A 27,671-nucleotide genomic window follows, 5' to 3' on the forward strand; every position below is an offset into this window, starting at 1 on the left:
ATTCAATTACACATATCTTTTATGTTATAGATAAGATATATACAATAAAAGAGAATTTCAAATAGATTTCTGCACTTCCTTTCTTTTCAAAGGTATCTTCAATCTCCCCCATAAACTTAAGCTTCTCTTCAATATAAGACATCATCAGCGAAGTGTGCATGGACTGTATGACTAGAATATATGAAAACATTCAAAGTTTCAAAATCAATGCTTCCAGTCATGTATAGTAGGAAATCTTAAACCAAGAAAATCTATATCAAACTATCAACACCAAAATTCAAACAAATCATTTCATAAATGCTGGTTGGCTTAATTTCTTGAATAAAAGATATAGGATAGGCAAAGAGCAATATTTGAGGAAAGAGATATAATAGATTAATTTCCCCCTGAGGAGAATACATTACGGAGTTGGCAAATTGTATGAACATTTCTAATGGAAAAATAAAAAAAAGTTCTGTTGAACATCAAATAAGCTAACAAAATTACATCACCGTTAAACGAGAGCTACATTCACTAACTCAAAGAAGTACGGGATAAAATTAAAAAAGATAAAGAAAAAAGAACAAGAAAACTAGCACAAATCTCAACAACTCATGAGACAAAAGGGGCGACTGAAGGATTAAAGCAAATCAATCCTCAGACACGATGGGAAGACTCAGTCCAGTTTTACTCTGTCCAGATCATTGATCACCTCTTCAAGCTGCAGACACATTATGGAGGCGACTCAAAGAATTAGCTGAGAAGAGCAGGGAAACAGCAGCACTATAAACAAAATCAAGAAAACAAGTACCTTAACAATCTGACGCATAAAGTAATCACCATATCGCTTTGTTGATTTGGATTCAACGACATGTATCACATCCTGCATTGAAAGATGGATGGTGAGTTCCTACACAGCTCTTCTAAAATATGCCCACAAATGTTTAGAATTTGGGATGGCCCAAGCATAATGTGTTTCTCAGAAGAATGATTAACCTACTTTTGTGCATTCTTGTCATCTTGGTATATTATAATTTTTTAACCTTATATTTGTTTTCCTATTTTCTCAAAATTGATGTATTATGCATGAGCATGCTCACAAGTCATGTTTTTGCATTACTGTTCAAACCCATTTATTTAGTATGAACTAAATATGACGGTGTTCAAGATTTTTCCTTTTTCTGATAGGTGTAAACAGCAGATGGAGAGGTCTAGATCCTGAGTAAGTGGTGTGGGTTTTTCTTTCCTTTTTTCATTCTTGGATAGTTGGATTTACTATTCACAGAGAGAGAGATCATCCATTTTAATCCAAAGAGAGATAATGGGAGGGCATACATCAATAATGTAAAAATCCACATCAGCATTGGAGATAATCTTCCCATCAATATCAACTGAATGTGTTTTGTGTTTGTAAGTCATCAAGATTGACCTGTGTAAGCAAACAAATCTCAACACCTCAGAATAGAATAAAAATTTGGAGAGTAAATGATATGGAAAACCGAAATGGAATCTTTGTCCAAGATAGAAAGCACCAACCTGACAGTGGGTTCATCTACTTCCATATAAGTAGCAAGTTTCCCAATTGTGATGGTCGAGTACAATTTCAAGAAGGTCCGGACGCCTGATAATAACTGTTGCTGCTTCACTTCATAAAGGAACAACTTTAATTGAAGTCTATAAGCATCCTGCAACAGAAGAATCATTCATAATCTGGGGGAAAAACTTTTCATTGGAAGATAGGGACCAAATGTAGGATCAAGTCCAGAAACCCAGCCACAATGAATTATGTATCTTAAAATGAGATCCGATGCTTCCAACATAGCTACCCCCGCAACAAAAAAAAAAGGAGGGGGGGTCCATATATAAACAAATATAATATAAAAAATAGAATCCAAACAAAATAAAAGAATTCAAATAAAAGGGTGACATCCACCTGGTTGTAATTTACAAGAGGTTCTTCATAAACTGGAGCTGAAGGAGTAATAAACTTTGGGCATGCGTATGAAAAAAGTTCATCATATAGAGCATAGGCCTCATCATCGTACCTCTGCATCCTCATCATCTTGTCACCATATTTCTCCCTCAATTGAGTGTTCACATCCTCTGCAACAAGTTTCACTTGAGGACACAAAGAAAGGGAAATTGCCAGCAAGGCATACATCTGCTCGTTCTTCTTTAGAATCTGCTCATACTGAGGAGATTTCTGATGATATTGCTTGGTCTTGAAGATGTACAAAAGAATCTTACTGAATTCACGTATTGCTTCCACGTACCTACAAAAAGCTCACAAACATATTGGTGCCAGATAATATACAATACACAAGCACATATAAAGAGGGGCAGATACAAATCATAAAGACAAATATCAGATGGAGAAAGGGACTGTTAAAACAAAAACTGAAAGCCCCCCCCCCCCCACCTCCCCACCCCCTTCAGCAATTAAAGAAATTTTCCACGTTCAGCAAATCCGAAGGTATTTATGACCATTGCCCTTGTAATATATATTCAATTTATATCGTTCAAAAAAAAAACCCATGTTTCCTTCAACAAATCTCCTATCCCTCCCCTTAAATCTTATGGGCATCAAGTATGCTATCAGAACTTCTACTACCAAATTTGGTGTCAACAACTACCACCATCTTATATCTATCAGAAAAACGCAAAAAATAAAAAAATAAACTCAACCTGGGGCCAGACCATTGATTTAGTTCAAAGTAGGAGAAAAAAACAAACACACACACACACACAAAACAAAAAAGAAGGTCCAACTCTTTCATGCATTGGGTACTAAATTTGGCACATGCAACCATTGTCAAAACAATCCTTGCATCCCAACCCTCATAAGCATGCTTTCACCACTTCTCTATTTTCTCCAACACAAGCATAATCTTTAAATGCCAGGTCTCCAAACGTCTAAATCTCTTTTCTCGCCAATGCCTATTATAGTCTACAAGAATTTTGGATAATTTAACAGAAACATGAATCCAAAATTTTCTTCTTGAACTCTAGGACAGCACAAAAGGCTTTTTATACAGTTTGAACAAAGGTTCGCCACATAGCTTTTCTAGGAGTTTAAGAGCAGTAAATAGTAAATCTGGGCTAATATCTGAAGTGCCAACTTAGCTAAGTTGGCGAGCCATGTGAAGTGTTGTTCCCACATCCTAGGTTCAAAACCCCTTGAACCCAGCTTTTCTTGCTAACCATTAACCCTTTACATATATATATGAGCTATCATCTAAACTGAAATAGGTTTATCATATATTTCAAGTCAGGGCTCAAATTGGGTGTGAACTAGGCAAAAACAGACATGAATTTAAAGCAGAAAGCAACTTAAGGGAAGGAAGAAAAATAGTCAAACTGAATCATATGGTGCTAGAAAATCACATATCTGATGGGGTTACGCTGGAAATCTAGATTTCTGGGTGGATCAGAGTAACACCAATCAATCAAAGGAGGCACCTTTGAATCATATATATTTTAGAACGCATTCTATTTCATTCAATTAGGTAAAATATGATTTCCATACCTAATTATAGATTAAGATGCTAATCCCTTAAAGAAATTGAAAACATCTAACAATGTATCCTAATAACTATCAATTTGCTAATAGATATCAGAAATTTTCTGAACACAATAAAACTGCAGAAAAATATCATTTTTTCATTAAAAATTGAACAGCACAGAAGATCCATACTTTATTAGCCCAAACAGAAAACGGAAACACGCAGAAAAGAAACGTAAATGGACAAAGGGAATGCAATATACCTCCTCAACATAAGGTTGGCAAACCCGTAATGATATATGGTAGTTATGTGGCTTCCAATAACACTGGTGTAAACACCCGATTGACTAATGTCAATAGGAAGCAAACACTTCAGACCAGTGTGATAATCACCAAGTAGACAATGAACTCGAAGCAACCCCACCATACTAAAATACCCCAACACTTTCAAGACATTGCTTCCGCCATTGTAATCATATCCATCGGTAGCAGTGAATTGCTCCCCACCTTCTTTCTCCTGCTCCAAGATCTGGATGATCATGGACTTCTCCACAAGCGCTTGCAAGAAGTTGAGCACACCATACACATTCCATGCCTATAAAAACACCAACAAATTTTTATGGTAAATGCAACACATAGTATTAGGATAATCAACTATAACTACAACCACAAAAAAGAACTATATATCTAGAGAGTGGATTATGTCAATAACAGCAATTCATGGGCATCTCCATCCTAATTTGGCCCGGCATCACCTAAGACTAATTAAAACGGGGAAAAATATATTTTTTATGAATGAAAATAATTTATTAAATAGGGAATGGGCAAGATGACCATTCCAAAAGAGTTGAACAAAAAAAGAGAAAAGGCAAAACTTAAGAACTCCCCAAACGATTACATACCCAATCCCAATCTCCCCAAAAAATCCTCAGAAAGACCCCTCTATCTCCGATAAAAACCAAGCTCCAATAAAACAAGAGGAACAATACGTCCAAAAAAAAAAAAAAAATTTACATGCCATTGAAATGAGCACAATCACGGATAGACATGAAGGATTTCCACTCGATTAATTATATGAAAAAAAACAGGCCAAAAATAGCACCACCAGATAAAAGGAGTTTCAAAGACCAGATCACCTATCCCAAGTCCCAACAGTTGGAATAAGACTCGGATGACAACAACGACCCTTGTGACCTTTAAAATTTAATCATAAACTCAAAATCTACAATATACCAGTGCAAGTAGTACATTTTTTCTATCAAACCCTGAACTGATTTTTTTTTTATGAAAAAAAAAAAAAAAAAACTTAAAAAGAGCTAAAAGTGAGTAAGAGAGTGGTACCTAACAAATATTGAATCATGTAGTAAAAATCTTGTGCACTAAATACTACAAAAAGCAGATACACACTGGAATTCTCATAATCTGTTCAATCCAACACAAATAAACCCACAAAAACTCCATATGAAGTCACTTCAAACCTTGTAACCACAAAGGCCATAAAACCATGAATTATGTAAATAAAATAAACACATACCTTATAAAATTCATCTGCAGTCCACCCATTGATCAAAACATTGAAGAAATCCCACAATTAAAAAAATAAATATTTATTCAAAACAATCTAACAAATTCCCTAAAACTCCAGAAATCAAACAATTTATCAAGTAAATTAAACACAAAATTAAAAGAAACAAACTCAATTTAACCATTTAAAAATACAAAAAACTATCAAAATTAAAAGTTTCCATCTTTCTCTTCCAATTCAATGGCTAATTAACCACAAATTATAACTACCTGATCAAACTGTCTGAGAAGTGCGATCTCTTGTTCAGTCTTACTCTTCATCTTCGCTCGATACTGGCAAAACGACTGAAATTGATAAACAAACTCATCCACCATATCCCACAACCACTGATTCGGCAACTGCATATTCACCACTCCATGCAACACCACTTGAAACAAACTACAATAGTTGTCCCAAGAATCGATCCGCTGCTTCGGTGTCGGAGACAACCTTGCGTACAGATGCCTAAACCACATCTCACGATACAACAAACAGAAGACATGATCATGATCAACGTATGGGGCCACCGCATCAACCGAAGGCCATGGACTCTCCTTGAACATCCGATCACTTAGTTTCTGAAACGAACCCTCGTACATCTGGTGAATCTCGTACACATTCTTCTCTCTTATGTGTCTGTATAGATGACCCACAAAGGTTTTCACAGAGTCGGGAACAAAGTTTGGATCGTACCCTAAGTCCTGTTGCTGTTGTTGACGATGGCCTCCGCCCATTTCGTCGTACCCAGCCGAATCTTCGTAATCGTAAGAGGCCGCCATGATTGCTCTTGCTTGGAGTTGCAGAGAAGAGAGTTAGGGTTTTATGGTGGTTAAGTTAGCAGAGTTCCAGAAACAAAGCTTAGGGTTTTGCGGAGTTTCAGTTACCACAGATGCAGATCGATAACGCTTTTGCAGAAGAGGAGAGCACTTGCGTGGTTTTGCGCCCTAGAAGAGAATAGGACTTCGATGTATGGGCTCTCGATGTATTGCATTTGGGTCCGAATAATAGCAGGCCCATCTGGAGAAAACGCTATTAGCAACCAACTTTTACTTATTACACTCCAATTTGGCTAATTATTTCTCACATCCTCGCTAAAGATTAAAACAGACCTTCAAACATTGCAAAATTTTGTTTCAAGTTATTACCTCAATGTTAAGAATTACACACATCAAAACTTCAGCATTGGAATTAGGCTTGAATCTTCATTGGAATTACACACATGAAATTCTGAGTTCAATATAGGTTTTTTATTTGCTTTGCAAGTCGCATGTACCAACCAGTACCACCCTGCACATGACACCAATTAAATATAACCAAATTAATGGAGGGACGTATAAGATTCGAATGTGTGACCTAAAGAGCATACCCAATCACCCTTACCATCTTAGCTAGTCCCTGGTGGGTTCATTTTAATTCCTAAAATATGAATTCATCATTTTTATAACCTACAAACTCGTGAGTTCGTCACTTTAATATTTAGGAATTCGCAGATATACTAATGAATTCGTTGATTATAAAAGTGACGAATTTACTTAAAATGCATGTTTTGTGAATTAAAATGATATACCAAAATCGTAATTTGGACATAAGTTGTGCATGTTTTGGAAAATTTCCTCATATAAAATTCTAAATCAAACAAAATAAACTCTACAAAAAAATAAAAATAAAAAATGGAGAATTTCTATTGTCACCCAACTTTTTGTTTGTCAGTCAATTTATTTATTTTTATTTAATTGGGGTTTAACAAGTAAAAGTTGAGATGCTAATAGCAGTTATACGAGGATTGAGTAACCATTAAGTAAGGATACGGGCAAGATGAAATCTGATTTGATATATAAAATAATGAAAAGCTTCTTATGTTTAACAATATATGGTTGATGATGGGTTATCAAATTTGATGATTATCATATCAAATCACCATCAAAACCCAAATCCTTGATTCAAATTTGAAATATCAAATTAAAACAGATATAATAGTGGACACAAATGGCATAGTTAGCCCAATGATTTTAAAGGGAAATTATACACCAAGAAAATCTAAGGCCCTCGTATTTTAGGGGAACCTCAAAAAGTAAAATAATGTTTTTGGATACTCCATGTCAAAGGGCACCTCTATTATATCCCTGCACTCCTGCTATCCTCCAACGACTTTGATAATTCCATCGAATTTTGCAATGAAGAGATTCTGACAACTCCATTGAAGAAGAAGAAAAAGGAGAACGGATAAGAGAGATATCAAATAAGGATGAGAAGAAGGAAAATGATCGAATGAGGATTAAAATGAAGACGAGAACGGAGAAAGAGGGATCAAAATAGGGGGAGGATTGGAGGATGAGAAAGAGAAGAAGAAGATCATAAACATACATTTCTTCTGGAGTTGACCCTGGAATTTTTGCTATGTTGGTTCACGAGAGAAGACAATATACATATAAATGAGGGTGAAAGAATGTGGAGAGGGGTTAATTCCTTGGGTGCTCTTAAAATCAAAATTATTTTAAGGTGTGTTTTTTTGTTTAAATGATAAACTTGGACCCGCACCTTAGTGACATGTTAATATAATTTCCCAATTTTATAACCACGCCTAGATGATTCATGCAAATCTTTCTAGCCCCCGAGGGTTATGACGTGGGCCATAATGTATGATTCGAGATGACTCTTTTCAATCTTTATAATAAAAACATTGTAGGACCCACCTTGTTATAGTTTTTCTTGATTGGGGGTGGGGGGTGGTTTGTAAATGTCCCATTCAACTATATTTTCGTAGAGTCGACACTACTCCTTGCCTTTCATTTTCACCTCCTTTAGTTTTATTGTCTTTCCTTTCCCCATCCATTTTTTTCAATAATATCCCGTTTGATTTTTATTATATTTTTTCTTTTACCCTATTTTCAATAATGTCACTCTAATTTCACTATAATTCCTCTTTAACCCATTTTGTTATCTTTCCTTATCTCCCTTTTCCTTACTAAGGTGGTGTTTGTTTGCATTATTTTTCAGTGCTTATTGCTGAAAAAAATTAAATTCAACACTTTTGTCAAAATAGCGCGTTTGTTTACTCGTGCTTATTGCTGAAAATAAGTGAAAAAAATCCAGCACTATTTTGATGCTGGAAAAAGCTGAAGCAGTAAGCACTTCGCTTTTTTGAACACGGACAAGTATGCCCTTTGTTATTTTAAAAGGATATTACCTTTATAATGGATAAGTAGGATAAGATAAGAACCCCAATTAATAAACCCACACCATAGCTAAATTATTTTGTCTTATATGGGTTAAAATTTTTGGAATGAGTTGATTTTTGGTGATGATGATCTCTACAATGAGGAGATCATTCTCACAAAAAATCAGCACATCTTGAAACTTTTAACCCTATCAAAACAAGTTCAAGAACCATAAATTGTCCATTTTTTTTTTTTTTTTTGAAAACTATTTTTAACGAGTTAGAAGTTCAGAATAAACTGATTTTTGGTGAGGATGATCTCTAGACCATATAAATATCCTCACTAAAAATTTGGTCATTCCAAAAATTTTAATCCATATAAAACAAAACAAAAATGGCTATAATGTGGGTTGCCCTTATTAATTCATAGGGTGCTTTTATAATTACATATCCTTCATTTCCATCGGAAAATTATTCATAAAAAATTAAGTTATTTTTAAAGTTGATTTCAAATTTTGTGACTTGTATGACATTATTATTTTTAATTTGAAATTTGTGGGCTTTTATAAATAGAAATTATTATTTATAAATTGAAGATTTTACTATTATTTATTATTTAAAAATAAATTGTATTTTAATTTTATAAGAAATAATATTTTATTGTGTTTGATAATAAATAAGCATTTAAAACATGCAAACAATGTATAATATGATTGTAAGGGTAAACAAAGACAATTTATCAGTTTCAGCAATGTGTAACAAACATAATCAGCATCTAAACAAACAACTTTTTCAGCACTTAAATTCAGTGCTTAATGCTATTCAGCACTTATTTTTTTCAGTTTAACAAACAGCACCTAATACTTCTCCAACTTTTTTTTCTTTTACTCTCTTAATCTCAAAACCTTTTAAGAATGTTCCTTCAATTTTATTATTTTTACATTTTTGCCCCTTTTAACTTAAAAACTACATCAAGACATTAAAAGGGTCATAGTAAAATTGTAGATAAGAGGAAATATAGTGAAGTTAACTGGATGTTATTTTGATTGAAAATGAGGTAAAAAATAATAATAATAAAATTAGAAATATATTATTAAAAAAGGGGGAGGGGGAGGAGAGGAAAAATAATAAAGTTGAAAGGGGATGAAGAGGAAAGATAATGAACTAATGAAGTGAGGTAGCATGGACCCATGGAGGGGACATTTATACCTCATGAAATTGTAGATGGGGTGCAACCCATTGTCGTGTTTTATTATATAGATAGTTCGAATTTATGAAAATTTGTTTGACTCAATCGAATTTGTGATTTAAAGAGTACAAAATTCAAAAGTTTTCTATTTCTAGTTGTGTTTGAAACATAGAAAAGTGGACAAACAATTAAATCGCGACAAAGTCCCATGAAAAGATTTGCAAGCAAAAAATTCAGCAAAATTTAACAAAATGACTTTATTGGAAAAATAAAAATGGTAGGTGGCCAAGTAAACGTGTAAAAATTATTAACAAAAAATAGATATTTAATTATGAAAATTAATTATAAATTATTAATTTAAATAAAATTTATAAAAACAATAAACCTTATCATTAATGGTAAAAGAATAGTGAGTGGCAAAGAAAATATCTAAAAATTATCAAACAGAAATAAAAAAAATCTTTAATTTTTAAAATCAGTTATAATTATTTTATATAAGTAAAAAATACTTAAAAATCATGAAAAAAATCTAAAAGACCTAAATCTCCTAAGAATTGGTAACTGGCAAGAAAATGTGAACAATTCTTAACCAAAAATCAAAATATTATTCATTAAAATTAATTACAATTTATGAAGTTAGTTAAATAAAAATAGTAATAATTATTATAACCTAAAAAAATTAGTCAATAGCAAAGAAAATATATAAAATTATTAACGAAAAATCAAAATAATTAATTATTATGAAATTTTACAATTAATATAAGTAAGTAAAAAAGATCAAAAGTCATGAAAATTGTAAAAATTAACATAAATCTTTGAAGAATTGGTGTGACCGAAAAAATGTGTAACAATTGTTAAAAAAAGAATATGGGTAATTAAAATTTATTTAAAAATATAAAGGATAAAATAATTAGTCAAAAAAAATGGTGAGTGATTGAGAAAGTGTGTAAAAAATCTTAGGCATGGAAAATATTAATAATTAAACTTTAAGAATTGGATTCCCCACCGTTATATATGAAATAACTAGCGAGTCTCACCATTATATGAAATATATTTTGGGTGTGTTTAAATTGTTAAAACAACTCTATATTAAATGTGTTCTTGCTAGCACTTTTCTCGAAAAGCCCATCACCATTTCATTTTCTTGAAAACTTCACGTGCATTTCATTTTCAGTACTTTAGTTATGAGAAACATACAATACTTCATTTTTCATATAATTTTTATGACAGTTTGCAACATTATATAATTCATCCTCTTAACAACATTCATACCCAAATGAGCTTAATAACACAATTTATGACAGTTTCCAACATTATATAATTCATCCTATTAACAACATTCATACTCAAATTAGCTTAATAACACAAAGGTTTCAAGGAGTAATGAGATATGGGAGGAAACTAAAATATGAATAATTCAAAATGTAAAACTTAAATAAAACACCGTACTAAGTTTTCTTCTTTTATTTCTATCTTGTTTTTATTATTAAATTAATAATACCAATAATAGATTAAGCTCTCGTAGAAATTTCTTGAACATACAAGAACGTGATAAATCTCAAGGCATTGTTAGTTTCAACTGATTGAGAAATGTGATAATGATATTTCGCCAGTAAACACAATTGATGATTTGCTGAATTAATAAATGATTTGCTCTTAAATTTTGTTTTTTTTTGTGGCTGAAGTTGTCTCTGAATTATTACTATTCCAACTCTTAAAATTAAAATCTCAACCATGTTTTTGGATGTAAAAAGCTGATACACGATGCTTTCTAATTTAGAAAGAGAAGGTTTTTTATTGAATTTAACATCATGGATATGTGTTAATATTTTTCGAACCCCCATTCATTGATTACGGGATGATTACTAATACGTACAAGTGCATTTGGCTAGTTTTAAGTTTTAACAAAGACTAAGCCAATTTTCAGATGTCTCTCATAAGTCATAATGTATGTGAATTAAGGAAAATTTATTGACATATGTAGCCCATGGGCCATAAAAACTGAATCTTTGCCAACATTAATTAGGCGTTAAAATCCTTTTTCGACACAACCTATGGGTCAAAAGTGATCCCTAATTCCATACCCACACGGTATGCTTTAAACCCAACCCATGGGCTACAAATTTTAGGCCCAAATTCTTTCCAGCATAGATTAGACCTTAAAAGCCCTTTGTATACTCATCGCATGGGCCATGAATGAGACCCAAATCAATCCCAACAGGAATTAGGCATTGGAAAGACCTCTGTGTTTACACTTTTACATAGGGGTGCCAACTTGGCTGGTTCAAATCGAGAGCTTTGGATTGATTTGATTCGGTTTATAATGAAGTTCTGTTCGGTACCGGGTTAACAAAATAGAGAGTCGACCAATTTTGTTCGATTCTTGGTTCATGCCTTATAAGAACTGAATCAAACTGAGAACCAACTCCTTATATTAATAAAATTATGAATAAATATTATTAATCTATTTAATAAACTATACTATAAATTGATTTTTATTTTATTTTTTATGGATAGATTAATGACAATTTTTTTTTGGATGGATGAGATTAATGACTTTCTTTAATTGATGAAAAAACTATTGACCTTTTTTTTTTTTGAATGGATACATTAATGATTTTGGATAGATTAATGACTCATTATATGATATTTCATATGCATACCTATTTATTTTTATTAAAAATATGTTGATTCAATTAGGTTTTGAAGATATTGGCATTGGCAATCCATAGAACCGAACAGAACCAAACCGACTTTAGCTCGGTTCGGGTTGATTTGGTTCTATGGCAATTTGGTTCGGTTCTAATTTGGCCTCAAGCCGAACCAAGTTGCACCCCTACTTTTACACAACCTTCTCCCCAGTTTTAAGGTAGTGTTTGGGGACTGCCTCCCACTTTTTGGTCCTAAAATCACTTTTTGATAAATAAAAAGTAAATACAAAAGCAACAAATGAAGAATAGGCAGAAACCAGAAGCAACTTAGTTATACTAGAAGTAACATAAAATGTAAATATTTACTGCATCTTTCTTTGAAAACAGAGTTAAAAACGATATATGTTGTTCATTTGGCCCTCCGAAGGATTTGCAATGATCTTCGATTTTTCCCATTACGTCGTAGTTTTTTAGTTTCCTGCAGCGTGAAGATGAAATTTAGATCAAACTACGAGAGCAAAAAAAAAAAAGAACATACAACACTACAAAAATTCCCATGGATTTCTCTTTATTCCTCTGTCAAACATAAAAATGCCAAGATTTTCCCTTTGATCCCCAATTTGGGTACAATTGCACAACACTTTCATGGTGTACAGTATATCCCTGATGATCAATCACCTATTAGATTCAAGACATCGATTGCCCCTTACAGTCCAATTACTAATCGGGTTAACGCTTGTCGGCCTTTTTCTTCTTTATTTATATAATACGAAATCTAGCACTAACTAATTAAAGTCACATAAACTTCAAATAATTAAGAAACAATGTAATTTAAATTAGCTTAATTAATCTTGACTATAAAAGGCATTTGATGTCTAAGAACCTTACCTGAAAATGAAAAGAAGGATTCTGGGGTTTCGATGGTAAAGATTGACCTTCGCGAAGGTGTAATACTGCAGATAGCCCAAATCCTGAAATGAACCAAGATAATAAAAAAAAAAATTCCAAGCAAGGTGAAACTAGAGAGAAGAAAGAAGATTTCCAAAAAATGCAAGTATTTCTACCTGAAGCATAAGTAGTATCAGGCTTCTTAACACCATTATGGAATGTTAAAAGCTTCATAGGAGATGGCTTGTGCACGGTTGTGTTTAGTATCATGGGGCCTTCTTCCTTTGGGATGAATTTTGACAAATTATTTTGAACAACTGAATCATCAACATTCCTGCGGTTACAAAAGGTAAATTGACATTATGACTAGAAGAAACCGGATTAACTTAAAACCAAATTGATTTTTCATATCAAACTATGAATTGGTGTGGAAAATCTGGAATAGAATTTAGTCTTAAATGATGTGGAGACCATTTTTTGTCACATTATTGAGATAAGGACACGTGTCCCCTGAGTACTGAGTGTTCCCGGAATAAAATCTCGAGCTAAACAGGTAGTAGCACAAGATTGTTACAGGCCCGAGGCATCTCAATAAAACTAGAAATAGTAAGTAGGATAGTCTAATCCTAACCCACCAAGGCAGACGTAAGCTCGGTGTGAACCAAGAGGGATACTGGTTGAAGGGAACAATAGAGAAGACTAAAAACCGAAATGACTTGAGCGAAGGCATAAGCTAGTTTTACTTTTTATAGGTTAGTAAATGTCAATCGCCTAAACTGGTATATCAGATTGGTAAGATAACAGCTCAGACCTAGTATCCATACCTGAATAAGACAAAGATTTTAATGAGATAAGGGTTCCCCCATTGGCCAAATCTCCCTATTTAATTCAATATCTGAGAGAACTTATCAAATTTAAGATGGATGTGATATTCTCCGACTCACCCACCCCAAACAGTGAATCATACAAAGTTAGCATTAATTGCATTGAGACATTGTTAATCAAATTCAAATATCAACCTCAATGAGGTAGGGTCACAGAACCCAAGGGAAGAATCAACAACCTCTGTTCAGCTCATCCTCTACCTGGCATTACACCAGGACCAACTGTGTGGTGACACATGTCTCAAAGTTTGAACTATAAGACTCTCTCCCAAAGAATAAGAAAAGGTTGGAAAAATATCAATTTCATTCATTGAGAAGAAATTCTCTTTGCAACTCCACTGTTCATCATCTTCTCCACCCAAACCTCTCATCACTTTTCTTCTTTTGTCTTTTTTCTTATTAACTAAATCTTCGAAGGATTTTTGGCAAGCAGTACACCGGGGCCTCTTCCTTCTACCGTTCAAAACCAATGACAAGTTGAAGAAAAGTCTCACAATTAAGATCATCATCATCATCAAGGTATAGAATCTATCTCAAGAAGTAGAAGCTCAAAAAAGTCTCCACAAATGATAATTACAAGAACTCTAATAGGGTTTATATAGAAAACAAATCCTACTTGAGATAAATTCTATCCATAACCTACCAAAGAAAATCTCTATTGATAACAAATCTAATCTAATCCTAACATTTTAGATGATTAAATATAATCGTATTTGATAGGGTGTAGCACAATACACCTTATTACAATGCTCCATATCTTATACTCTAACACGAGTGGACTAGTTGTATGGATAGTTTTATCCTGGATAAATCAAATCCATGGTCATACTTATTCTTTGTTTGGCTTGCAAAAATCAAATGCTTTTACAATATAAAATTTTCTACAATGCCTAGATTTCTCTTACATTTCTTCCTTCTATTGTGAAAGATATTGTTCTTGGTTTATATTTATCCAGCGTAAATGCCCATGGATCAAACAAAAACTAATAACCAAACACCTTAAACATAGAATTCTTCTTCTTCAGAAAGATAAAAAAGAATATCTATTTAAAAAAGTTAAACAAGTTTAATCCCACAAAAGATAGGACAAAAATAATATTGTTATCACATAATGTTTTAATTAAATGTTAAAATATTGTAATCGTTGTGTTAAATTTGATTCAACCTAGAAGAGTTGATAAATATATTAAAAATTACTAATATATGTAAGAAATTTTAACATCTAAAAAATAGAATATTTTATTCGCCAGACCCAAAGCCCAAATATTTCCGTATTCTCCACTATAATTGAAATAACTCTCCCATAGCCTTACTTCTTTAATTTCTTTACAAATTCTCCCTTGAACAAATTACTTATAAGCGAAAATATCATCCCTCATTTGCAAATGATTGTATGCAAAAATACAAAAGATTATTATGGTGTCCAATGGTGTGGGAAAAAAGATCCAACACCTCTAATATCTTTTTGTATAAATTAATGCTGAAGTGACCTCAGCTGGAACCTCATATCGCACTTCATGACGTGAAAGTATATGAGAACCATACATGCTTTTCATCGAGAAAGTGAAAAAGCCTCTATGGTTCCTATCCACTTTCACGTCAAGAAGTGTCATATGAGGATTCGGCTTGAGGTCACTGCAGCACGACTCTTTTGTATAATAGACCAAATATGTTGTCCCTCGTTTACAATTGAGAGGGTCACTTGCTTTGTAGATAAATTCATCATCATCATCAAAGCCTTACCTACATTAATTATTTCATACACCATCCCTCACTTGCAAATGATTGTATACCTAGTCACCTCAAAATCACTGTCAAGTTGAGTCGAATAGGACCAACGAGTTTCAAACACTTAGAATAGAATCAAGCATTTCTTATAAGTAAAGAGAGGAGGATAAGTACCTTAGAATTCCATTTAATTTGTCGAGATTTCTATTTGCTGAGAAGAAAAGAATATTAGGAAGAAATTGTAAGCTAATATTTGAGGACATTTTAATCAAATAAGAAAGATATCTTCATTAAAATAAACCAAATTCAGAGTTCAGCAATTGGTTTGGATTCTAGAATACGGATCTAGCCCATAATCCAATTCCGTAATATAATATAAAATAAAAATAAAAATTAAAAATGTCAATTAAAATAAGATACGACGCAAGACCCAATTCTTATAATTTTTTTTTTTCTTTTTTCTAAAAGAATAATGCTGAGGTGACCTTAAGATTCGACCTCGCATGCACACCCTCACGTGAAAGTAAATGGGAGTCACAAATGATTGATTTCCTCGAAATACGAGTGAAAAATTTTCTATGCTTCCTATCCACTCTCAAGTCAAAGATGTGTGGTATGAGGTCCAACCTTAAAGTCACTCCAGCACCACTCATTGCAAAAATAATGTAACCAAATGTAATATTAGATTCTGAAAATCAATTTCTACAATTTGACTCAAAAAAATATAAAATCAGAATCTAACAATCCGAACCAAATGCCCCGTTTGGAAGAGAAGGAAAAAAAAAAAAAAACTTACGAGGGGAAATATAGCATTTGTGATGTCTCGGAAAATTCTCACTGCAGCGTATTTTTGAAAGAGTAAGTGTTTCCGCAAATTGTTGGCACGTGATAAGCCTCTGGAAAATACAAGCAGGGAAATTAATTTCCAACAAAAATGTAGATTTGTATAGGGCAATATAGCTAACATTTTGTGGTGGCAATTTATTTTTGGAACGTCTTATATGGGGGTATTCCTAGGGAGGACAATAAAAGCTTCGTAGCCAAACATCCCTATATAAAACATACTATGATTTATGGTAATTTTGTGAAAAATACTCACTTGGTTCAAGCAATTGATCCGAAGCTCTGAATCTGAAAAACTGTTACAATCAGAAAGGCGACATTCGAGATTTGCAGAGACACTCCCAAGATGATCAACAACAGTAACCATAGCCCTACTTATATACTCCTTTGTATTTTCCATCACCCTACATGGAACAACCATCCTTAGAAATTCTTTTTCAAATTATAGAGACTGTGTGATCATATACTCCCAGGGGTTGGAAAGCTACCTGACTCCATTTCTCTTTCTTGGGCTCACCATGACATCTGTCAATGTTTTGCCCATGGGCTTTGTGAATAGGCTCATGTTTGAATTCCAAGCCCATGATGGATACTTGTGTCCAATGGCTAGGAGTACAAAATCCAGATTTTTATTTATTATTATTATTATTAATTTTTTTTTTTTTTGATTGTGGTGGGGTGGGGGGTGGGTTATCTTAGAGATCATTGATGGACCATCGAAGACACAAAAAATTGCCACATATTACACGGTGTATATTCCTACGCCAAAGCGATAGTAAAACGTGGCACGTGACAATTTTGGGCATGGGAAATGGGAATTTTCTACAGTTCAACGGCGATGATGTTCAATTAACGGCAGAGATGGGATTATTTTCCCTAAAAAAACAATCTTTTTTTTTCCATCACAGTCGTTCGTTGGACACTATAATACTATACTTTCCGAAAATTTGATCCTGAGAAATAGATAGCTATTTTTATGAACAAGTGTCAAGTACCAAGAGAGATGTATTGTTGTTTTGTAAAAAAATAAAAAGGTATCAAAGTTTTTTCTTATATAACTTTGGATAAAGTACACTTTGAGCCTTATAGTTTGGCATAACTCCATTTTGGCCCATAACATTTTGATAATTGCACATACCCTACCTTTTTCAGACGGGTTAAAATTTAGATGGTATTTTACTATTTTACCCACTTGTTTTATGTTATTTTCATTTGAAAAAATAAATTTTAAAACAATAATTAAAATACCCCCGCTTAGGCATTCAAACTCCCTTTTTTTACAGTTATATTTTTCTTTATAAAAAAGAATAATATTAAAAATAAATAGAAGGTAAAATGATCTTTACAAAAGATATTTCACTCTCAAGTTGACGGCAGTTTGACGGTAGAGGGGTAAATGAACCACTTAGATGATTATAAGAGAGGTAAGTGCAATTATCAAAACGTTAGGGGTCAAAATGAAATTATGCCAAACTACATAGGGTCAAATTATAATTTACCCCAATAACTTTCAAGTTTCGTTCACCACCCCCTTGTTTCGAACAAGAAAGAGTTTCAGAGGAGTGATGAATGTGTGTGTGTGTGTGTGAGAGAGAGAGAGAGCATACATTTTCTTATGATTGGCCTTCAAAAATGACATTTCACAATAATCCGCAGCATAATGAAGCTGAGATCGCAAACCTTTGAGTTCCTGCACTTTCAGAGAACATTAAAATAAGCTTAAAGTCACCCCAAAAAAAAAAAAATCTTTAAAAATATAAAATAAACAGAGAGAGAGGGATGAGTGTGCACTTGCAGAGATTTTTCGAAGCGAGCAACTTGTGCGAATTTGTCTTCTGGGTTTTCATGGGGAGATGATTTGGAGTCGAATTTGGCTTCTGAATCGGTACTAGTGGGAGATGCTTTGCTATCCTGCATTTTCTCTTTTCTTTTTTTCTCCTTAGTTTCTTAATAGTCTTCTGTTTTGAATGAAAGATAAAGAGGAGAGGGAAGGACATATACATTCTGAAAAGATGACAAAAGCACTATTCCTCTATTGTCTTTCTCTCTCTCTCTCTTTTCCAAGTGATTTTTGGGAATTTACCTCCCTGGATGATTAGGCATATTTTAAACACCTCACTTGGTTTTAATAAATATTGTGTTGCCTCTTGAACAAGAAAGAGTCCCCATTTCAACAGTGTCCCCGCAAAGAAAAGGGGACAGTGAAAAACTGAGAATTGAAGGACAATGATTTCGTCAATTATTTGTTACTTTGGTTTTAATAGCAATAAATGAATTTTTCTTCTAAGGACAATCTTTTACAGATTATGGATTTTGGGGGAAAAATAAAAAAACTAAAAACATCATTTTTTTTTTAATAATCCCGATATTTTCATGAATGTATCACAATTAACTGATTGTACCCCTTAACAATATGCCACATGGCATTCAAAGAGTAGGGAGTAAAGTAACTACTGACACTAATGTGCTCAAAGATCAAACTTTTTTTTTCAAACGTTCATGGAGAGAACTCAAAAAATATTTATCTTTAAGGGAGGAATAAAAAATATGTCTCTTTATCCAAGGAGGTCGAATCAAGAAACCTAAAAAAAAATCCCTTGTCGGTGTCCTGAGAGAGAGAGAGAGAGAAGACAAAATTTGGTGTAGTCTCGTGAGCTCAAAACTCTCAAAATATTAGAGATACGACCAAAAGTCATTAAAAAGAGATTCTCCATCCTCTCAATTTGGATGTAAGCAGAACAATAAAGTGATAAATTTTCTGCCCCGTGATCTTCTTTACCTTTAAATATCTTAATTAATTAAGCATTTTTCTTAAAACTATTATAAGTATACTTGTTTTATTTAAAGCCAAAGCATGGCAAATCATTGGGATGAAACCTTGAACAGGGAAAGACCCAAACGAAGAACTTAAATAGAAGCTATGAACGTATAAAGTTTAAACTCATTATCAATAAGGCATTAAGCAAATCTTTGGGATGAAACCTTGTTTTATTGATGATAATATTGCAATAAATCAGAATCGCATACTCATAATCTTAAACAATAATAACTAGATTCAACTCAACTCAACTCAAAATTTCACTCATTTGAGTTAGAAACTCTACTGAGTTATATAATTTAAACACAAAACAATAATCCCAGAGACTTGGAGTGGGGTAAACAAATCATGTTCCTCCATTCAATTCTGTCCAGATTTACAAGGTTAAATACAAATTAATTTTAAATATCTTAAATCATTTATTAATATTTGACTCACCAAAGTTGAGGTACAAGTTTCGAGTTGACTTGGACAGAGTGGAATGAAGGATCCGGTTTGGTTAGAATCATGTGGGTACATTAGGTTAGAAGCTGCCCCTTTGATGTTACATCAAGAGAAAAAATAAATTCTTCTTCCATTTGACCTTGACTATGACTTACATACATGGGGCCTTTAATGGAGATGGCAGCAGCAGCAGTAGAGAAAATTGTTACACAGCATCAGCAGATCCTACAACCAAATGAATGCAAGACTAGATCTGTTACATAAACTTATAAGAGAATATGTATAGGAAATTCTGGCTTCTCCTCTAAGCAAAACAGACTTCTTACATACAACCAACAATGAAATATCTCTCCTTTTTTTTTTTTTTCTGAACCATAATTGAAGGATGAAAACTGTCCAAAAGGGCTGATGGTGATGGAAGAAAGAGTTGTCATTCAGTGGATGCAAATCCCAATCGTGTTAGAAGTATCTATTGTGTATGATTATGAGTTAAAACACACCATCCCTTGTATCTATAATTTTGATCCCCAGCTTATCCCGGAGTTTCTGAAAATGGTATCCATCAACTGTTGAAGTTCATTCACAAACACTGATAAACGAAAGGTCAAACTAGTTACCGGCTAGAGTTGGTTCGGGTTGGATATACCACCTCCTGAAAATCATCAGGCCCATCTTCTTCATCAGAGGATAAAAGGGATGACCCCATCCATGCCTTGAAGCCTTCATTCACTCGCCTTTCTACCTCTGGAGTTACATCTCGAGGAGCTGCTTCCAACATCTCCAGCCCAAGATTTCGACCGGAGAATTCCCCCTCGTCGAGAATCACTGCCGCTTTCCTTCTAAGGAAGAAGGCAGTGCCCCCATATAATATGACTAGTCCCCATGATGCAATCTCATAGCACCAAAACAATGGCAAGGAACACATGCTACCCAGTGTGAGGAGGCTTGAACCAAGGAACAGGGCAAGAAGTCCAAAGATGAAAGCAAACACAATGTTGAGAATGGCTAAACAACGAACGCCACCTGCATAACGTATTAAGTTAGAATACATGCATATAGTGGTAATTGTAAAGTGTTAGGACAAAAAAAATTAAGCCCAGAGGCAACTGTCAAATGAGCTTCAGACAACAGTATCTTACTTAATAGCCAAAGTAAAATGGAGCAAGCAAGTAAATCAACAGATGCCGTGAGATAGGGTTTGTGGGAGATGAGGAAATGGATTCAAATATTGCCTTATTATGCAGCAGCAATCAATACAAGTTTTTGAGTTACTAAAAAGACGTGAGGCTGACCAGAGTTGGAGAAGTATGCAGTTTGAGAACAGAAAATAACATCCTATGGTTAGTTTTTCCGAAGTTTACTTGTATTGGTAGCTAGAACTATAGGAGAGGATGCTGTGTTTAGCAATCATGGGTTCATACAATATCGATTATGTAAATAAGGAGCTAATGCAAGCTCTATTGCAGTGGTCCCTTTGTTTTCCAATTAATTCTCCAGGACAGCGTGGTGGAAAGCAACTAATCTAGAATCGTTATGTAAAAACTTACTAACCTGCCCAAGCCTTTTCTGTTGCTTTCCTCAGCACTTTCTTTTAGAAGAATTAAACCAAAAATCAAATAGAAATGATTGCGCATCACCACCGAAAAGAATCCAAATTGCATTCTTTGAGTTGGTAATTATGAAATACATACTTATCATGCTAGAGAAATATCAGTAAAACAATGGAATAGTCATAAAGAGGAAAAGGATAGAGGTATGAAATGTTCTAATTTAGTCACCTTATTCTGAAAAATGCCACAAAAAAATTTGCTTTAATCTTCTAACTTGCAAAAGTTAACCATTCCAATGAAGGGAGGTGACCGGATTAACTGCATTGGACTACAAGAGCAACATTTCAATCATTATTAGTTCTTCCTATGATATTGTTTTACTTTTTCAGAGGAAGGGAGGTGACCAGAGTAGCTGCATTGGACTACTAGAGCAACATTTTCAATTACTTCTTATGATATTCTTTTATCTTTTCAGAGGATAAGTCCATCATGGAAAAAGTTTGGGGAAAATTAACCCCCATGCCACCCCATTGGTGGCACTGGCTTGTTAACACATATTCTGGTGCAATGAGTGAATGAACTACATGCGTTTCTTCTTCTCCAACTTTATTCAATGGTCACCTAGCAGTGCAGCAAGTAGGCTTGACTCCCCAAATAGGGCTTGTGTGTGCATGTCCCACTTGATTTTCAGCGAATGTGGTTTATGACTCGTGTGTGCTTGTTGATGCAGGATTTGATGTATGTGCTAACTATCTACCCTCTTCATCACATTCATCGCTTGACATGATTCAAAGGACATATCACCATGACATTTCTCCAAGCAACGCCAGATCAATGTTCTTGTGTTGCTAGTGTCAAAAAAGAATGCTACCTGGTTGATGTGCCCGTGCAAGCATTAAGCTTGCATTATCAGCCCCAAGCCTACACATTGTAGGGTTCAATCAGGTTGACAGCCCGCGTGGAATGATGTCATAACCTTTACATGGCTCCAATGGAAAAATAGGATTCATGTTTCTGACCCTTAAGGTGTAGACGATGACGAAATGCCGAAGAATGCCAACGATGTACCATATTCCTTAGCTAGACAATGATTTCTTCTTAGCGAACATGTGAAAAAGATATCTTATATATATATATATCCACAAATATTTTTCCATGTGTTTTGTGCTCTTCTATTCTTACAATGCTTATTCTTAATTATCCAAAAAGAAAAGAAAAAAATTATATATAGAACAGGAAAGGATAACACTCAAAATTTGCTGAAAATAAGAAGGCAAGCTAGAAAAGACACCAAGCTTACACCCTTCATCCATTCTACCTAGCCAGGATATGTCATTGACATGACACTCCGTGAAAAAGGGATTTGTCCAAAGCAGACAGTATCAAATAGAAACTCACATTTCTACAAAGTAAATATCTAATAGAATAACTTGACAATAAGATTTATTTGTAATAATATGTTTTAGCAGCTCTGCTGAGCACCATAAAGATAAGACCAAGCAGCTAGTGTAGATCGATAAACCATTTATCCGGAACACTCAACATTTGCAAATAAAACATACCCCTTTTTGATGCACAGTAGTTATTCTCCACCACCCTTAAGCATCCATGTCTTGCTGGTGCAGAAAATGCAACAGTGATTCCTATTGCATAGATAAAACCATGAGAAATTGGAACTAAAAATATAGAAACAACAAAGATTAGTCCACATAGTTGCTAGTATTTCAAGCAAAATAATAAGAGAGAAAAAAATCCAATGTAATAACAACCATTAATGAATAAAATATCTTGAAAGATGAACCCAAGAACAATCAAACAATAACTAGATTCTGTAACACTAATAATGGTGGATCACTTGCATTCTTTAACTGGAACAAAGTCATAGATGAGAAAAATACAACAAAAATGACCCAGCCAGTTGATAACTAAGAAAAATATCCAGCCCAACAATCATGAGCAATCAACCATGCCAATTAAACCAATAAAAAAATTCATAATAAACATTGCCAAGTGATGAAACTCTTTTGTTGAAGTAATTTAATCACTATAGATTTACAGAGTTCTCTTCAAGTAATAGTCAAAAAGGATGCAAAAGGCTGTATCTATTTAAGACAAATGGAGGATCATGGGATGGCATACCCAATGTTCCGGCAACTAATACTGGATGCTACTCTAGCATTGTTTTTATAAGATGTTGCCTTAACTGGTGCCCTCTCACAGGAAATGGCAGCAAATGAGGTCAAATATATATATATATATATAGAGATGCGAGTTAGGAATTTGTGATGGATCAAAATTCTCAATAGAGTGGAAGTTGATGCTGATAGATGGCATGGAGAGTCAACCATCCATTACCAGTGCCTGGTAACAATTATGGATGAAGAAAACCATCAGTGAATGGTGAGAACAATGAATAGATGAAAGTTTGTTTCCACCTTCTTAATCATGCAGCAAATTCAACTCCACATCGTTGAGGGAAGGCTATTCTTCCTCCCTAACTCATTTCAAATCATTTACCAACATTTTGAATAAAGTTGTCTACAATCAAAAGAGCATTTTTTCATGTAAGGAATGGAAAACTAGGAAATAAAATGGCACATATCCCAACATCAATTAAATAAAATTATGGTGCTATCTTTCCAGAGTCATTCCCAATTGAATAGTTTCGAACTACAAGCATATTGGCTGGTGATATTGTAGAGAATGCATAGTTTTATGATCCTATAATATTTTTCATGTTCATGTCATTATAATTAAAGGAGGTCATTAGGTTTAGATTCTTGCAATTAAACCAAATTGTAAAGAATTGTTTCTCTAATTATAGAAGAACTGCTCATACTCACGTGCAGATCACTCGGTGTATGTTGTATGTCATGCGCATATGGTAGTGTTAGTTGATAAGATTAGTGAGGGAGTCAACCAAAAACTAGAACTCACAATTCCTTTCAAGAATTTTAAAATAAGTAGAATCAATATACATTATATAGAACGCAACTTCAATAAAGACATACCTATCAAGAAGGTGTTAGTAATGACATCTAGATAGAGTTAGGACTAGTAAAAATTGATGGCCATCAAATACCCTAAAGTGACTATTTTTTGTTACATTGTTTCTATCATTACTGAGAATTGATAGATTGAGGAGGATGTTGTCCATAGAGTTGGAAGTGGATGGCTAAAGTAGAGGTGTGCTTCCCGAGTGTTACATAACTGATGCATCCCAATTCCCTCACAAACCTAAACAAAATTTTACAAGATGGTAATAAGACCAGTTTTTTTTAATTTATTTATTAACCTTGTCTTTTTTATTTATTTGTGCCAAATTGATGAATTTTTTATTATGGTATGGCCACAACAATTTTTGTGATGACATCACACAGTCTGCATTTTCTCCCCATGTTTTGTGAAAAAGGTGGTATCACTTTCATTCAATGATGGTAATCCTTATGTTCGTCAATCAAATTGTGCACAATTCTGTATGGCTATTAAGAAACCATCAGAGGTAGTTCATAGTATCAAACCATGTGTTATTCCATATTAGTTTTAGTGGAAAATATTGTAGGCGTAAGATCTCCTTGTAATACTCCATTTGCACAGTCCACCTCTTGAAGGTCTTAAATACTCAAATCACCACAAATCACTCAATATAGAAATAATTACCCCAATGTGAGTGTGTGTGCAGGGGGGACACCAAATCCCAAAATTGGCACAAATCATTATGCCTCTATTGGAGGTTACCCCAAATTGCACAGAATCCGGCTTCAACAAACCGATTCTGTGTTTGAATCTAATTAGCTAATTTAGTGATCGAAGTTTTCCCTGATTCACATCCCATTAACCAACTACAAGTCTACAACTGATCTTAAAAAGAAGATGGGGATGTAAACACAAACAACCCTTTAAAAAAAAAAACAAAAAACATTTACACAAATCTCATAGTAAAACTTATGGGGTCAAAGATACTAAAACAACTCTCACCTGCTAAAAGGTAAACGATTGAGGTGCAGAAGATGATTGCGGAAGGGACGAACACAACCATCCAATAGTAATCGGCCCCTTCCTTCTCCGTAAGATAAAATGCTCCAGGAAACAGATCAATATCTCCACTAATGTTAATCGAAAGATGTTGAAGCCTTCGATCATGGCAGAACGGTCGATTTCCCTCGTCCGCAGGAAAGACAATGTTCAAGCTAACTATGGTAGAAATTATGACAGAAAGCCATAGAATTGATACGAAAACCATTACCAGAGGCCTTTGGAGACGACTCCAAGCTTTCTCTTCCTCTCGAAGGCTTTCATATTCGTGCTTTGGCATGAATGCCTGGCGAAGCGCATCGCTGATGATCGTCATGGAAGTGATCTAGAGAGAATTCTAGGGTTTCCGGATCTGATGTGATCTGATCTTCTCTAGTCCATGAAACGCAACAAATTTATCCAGAATTAAATTTAGGTTTTCGTGATATTAGAGTTTCTCGATCTAATTTGCTCCAAATCAAACCCTAATTTCTGGATTTCGGGAGAAATGGAAGAAGTGGAAATCTAGGGTTCCAAAATTCCTAGGAGGTGTTACAAACCCAACCGCCATTTTACAGCCGAGACACTCTTCAAGAATTTTTTTACTTTTTAAATGATTTGGCTTTTTGTAGATCGTAAATCGTGCTGGTTTGGCGGGTACTTCACGACTGCGGTGCTTATTGTGTTGAAACTCGCACTACCTGTCCGATAAAATGAAATACAAGGCATTTAACAGCTTAACACATGTTTCTCATATAACATGTTGGTCCAATTCCTAAATGACACGTCATCCCTTTAACTTTTAGATTATTATTAATATTAAACATGAATAAATAAACAAACAGTTTAGTACAAGTATCAGTGGTTTTCATAAATCCCTAATATCATAATCTTTCTTGAAATTTTGAAATATTTGCTTCTTGTGAATTTTCCATTAAACAAAATGAAGCAACTATGTGTATGGGTCGAGGAGCAAATGTGATTAGAACGATTGTTTCTTTATAATTTCTTAAGTGGGTTACAATTGCCACACCAACTCTTATTATTTGCCACACCAATTACTTAAATTATATGAGACACACCACAAAAATAGAATGTACACACCATTTGCTGAAAAAACATATATACACATCATTTGTTTTTACTACACACCAATGCTTTAGGACACCAATGCTGAAAGAAACACATATTTATGATCATTATGCTCAAAATCTCCATTAACAAAACTTAATGTTCTATACCTTTACATGAGATTCAAACAAACATCTCGGTCCATTATCAAAATATCACTATAAAGAGTAGTTCAATAGCATATCTGTCGCATCTAAAATCATTTGGTATTTTGACTGAAAACACAAAACTGAGTAGAAAGACAATAAATCTGGTTATGCAAAATAAAATGAATTTTACACCTTTGTTTTTTAACAAATCTAAAGTTAAATTTTAATGACATCAAACTAAACAATAAACATATGTATTTTTAACTAATAGAGATTCATTCATATACATTCTTCTCTCACACAATTCATCAAATACTTTTGATGTCTTTAAGATCGACATGGATTCAAGTGAAAAATTACCACTAGATTTAACATAGATTTGTTGGAAATTACCCACAGATTTAAGAAAGGAATTATTTGAATTTCTAGCGGTTGAAAAATAAATAAAAAATAAAAAATCGTGTAAGTTGTGCTTGCAAACAAAAATTTCTTTTTAACTTCAAGTAACCCTAATCCCCATATCACAATAGTGTAACAGAGAGAGAGGATACCTCAGTTATTTGAAGACGAAGAAGGTGAAATCCTCCTTCTTCCTCTAGGTCGCCTTCTTCTCTCTATTTTTCATCTTGCCCCATCTTGATTTCTCATTTGTTGGTGATTAGAAAACTATTAAGATCCCTCATGTTTAGTTTTAGGGATGAAAAATCTAGAGCTTTAGGATAAGAGAGTGAGAGAGAGAGAAACCAAATGTTTTTTTTTTTAGTTAATTCTCACACCCCATATTGATTATTGAAGATGTTAACTTGGTGTGGCAATAGTAACTCCCTTTCTTAATGAGAAAGGTGTTCAAGTGAGAACGAGTTCAAACCTTGAGAGATAATCTGTGATTGGAGATCTCACAACTCTATTAAATAACAACTCAAATAATCTACAAACAATGTGGAACTTCTAAAAATTTATTTGTGTATAGTACATTTCATGTGCAAACCTTTTAAAGGAACTTTATTCATTATGAACAACTTGGGGGTATCACTAGATTTGTTCTGATTATGTTCCTAAGGTACTTAGAAACATAACCATTTTATTTTTTTGGTTCTGATTCTGGTTGATTTCGATTTTGGTTCTAAAGTAAGTAGAATCAAAATCGGAACTATCAATAAATGAGGGCACCTATCGATTCCGATTCTCCATTATCGAATGAGGAAAATTTTTTTATTTCAAATCATTGTAAAACATCTTC

General features: G+C 33.8%; 3 protein-coding genes across 4 annotated transcripts; all 3 read right to left on the minus strand.

The window, feature by feature from the left end:
• Positions 1-368: 368 nt before the first annotated feature.
• Positions 369-6,002, minus strand: LOC147412069 (uncharacterized). Its single transcript, XM_086455754.1, has 7 exons — positions 5,276-6,002; positions 3,745-4,076; positions 1,913-2,252; positions 1,516-1,664; positions 1,315-1,408; positions 791-862; positions 369-700 (listed from the first exon to the last, which is right to left on the minus strand). The coding sequence occupies exons 1-7, from the start codon at positions 5,822-5,824 to the stop codon at positions 656-658; spliced, it is 1,581 nt and encodes a 526-aa protein (XP_086311880.1). The 5' UTR covers positions 5,825-6,002; the 3' UTR covers positions 369-655.
• A 6,346-nt stretch (positions 6,003-12,348) lies between these two features.
• On the minus strand, positions 12,349-19,618 carry LOC147412070 (putative protein ABIL5). Of its 2 annotated transcripts, none has more exons than XM_086455771.1 (8): positions 18,177-19,618; positions 17,993-18,075; positions 16,642-16,789; positions 16,339-16,438; positions 15,717-15,753; positions 13,107-13,264; positions 12,931-13,013; positions 12,349-12,520 (listed from the first exon to the last, which is right to left on the minus strand). In XM_086455771.1, exons 1-8 carry the CDS (start codon positions 18,300-18,302, stop codon positions 12,452-12,454), a joined length of 804 nt encoding a protein of 267 aa, XP_086311897.1. In that variant the 5' UTR covers positions 18,303-19,618; the 3' UTR covers positions 12,349-12,451. The 2 variants fall into 2 exon arrangements, with proteins under 2 accessions (XP_086311897.1, XP_086311906.1); XM_086455780.1 differs by having other exon boundaries at positions 18,181-18,319.
• Positions 19,619-19,758: 140 nt separating this feature from the next.
• LOC147412071 (uncharacterized) lies at positions 19,759-25,912 on the minus strand. Its single transcript, XM_086455766.1, has 4 exons — positions 25,176-25,912; positions 22,760-22,840; positions 20,265-20,670; positions 19,759-19,872 (listed from the first exon to the last, which is right to left on the minus strand). The coding sequence occupies exons 1-4, from the start codon at positions 25,546-25,548 to the stop codon at positions 19,863-19,865; spliced, it is 870 nt and encodes a 289-aa protein (XP_086311892.1). The 5' UTR covers positions 25,549-25,912; the 3' UTR covers positions 19,759-19,862.
• Positions 25,913-27,671: the final 1,759 nt, after the last annotated feature.

Source organism: Akebia trifoliata, chromosome 1, assembly GCF_017979445.1.
Source record: "Akebia trifoliata isolate Shusen 1 chromosome 1, ASM1797944v1, whole genome shotgun sequence".
NCBI classification, from domain to species: Eukaryota; Viridiplantae; Streptophyta; class Magnoliopsida; order Ranunculales; family Lardizabalaceae; genus Akebia; species Akebia trifoliata.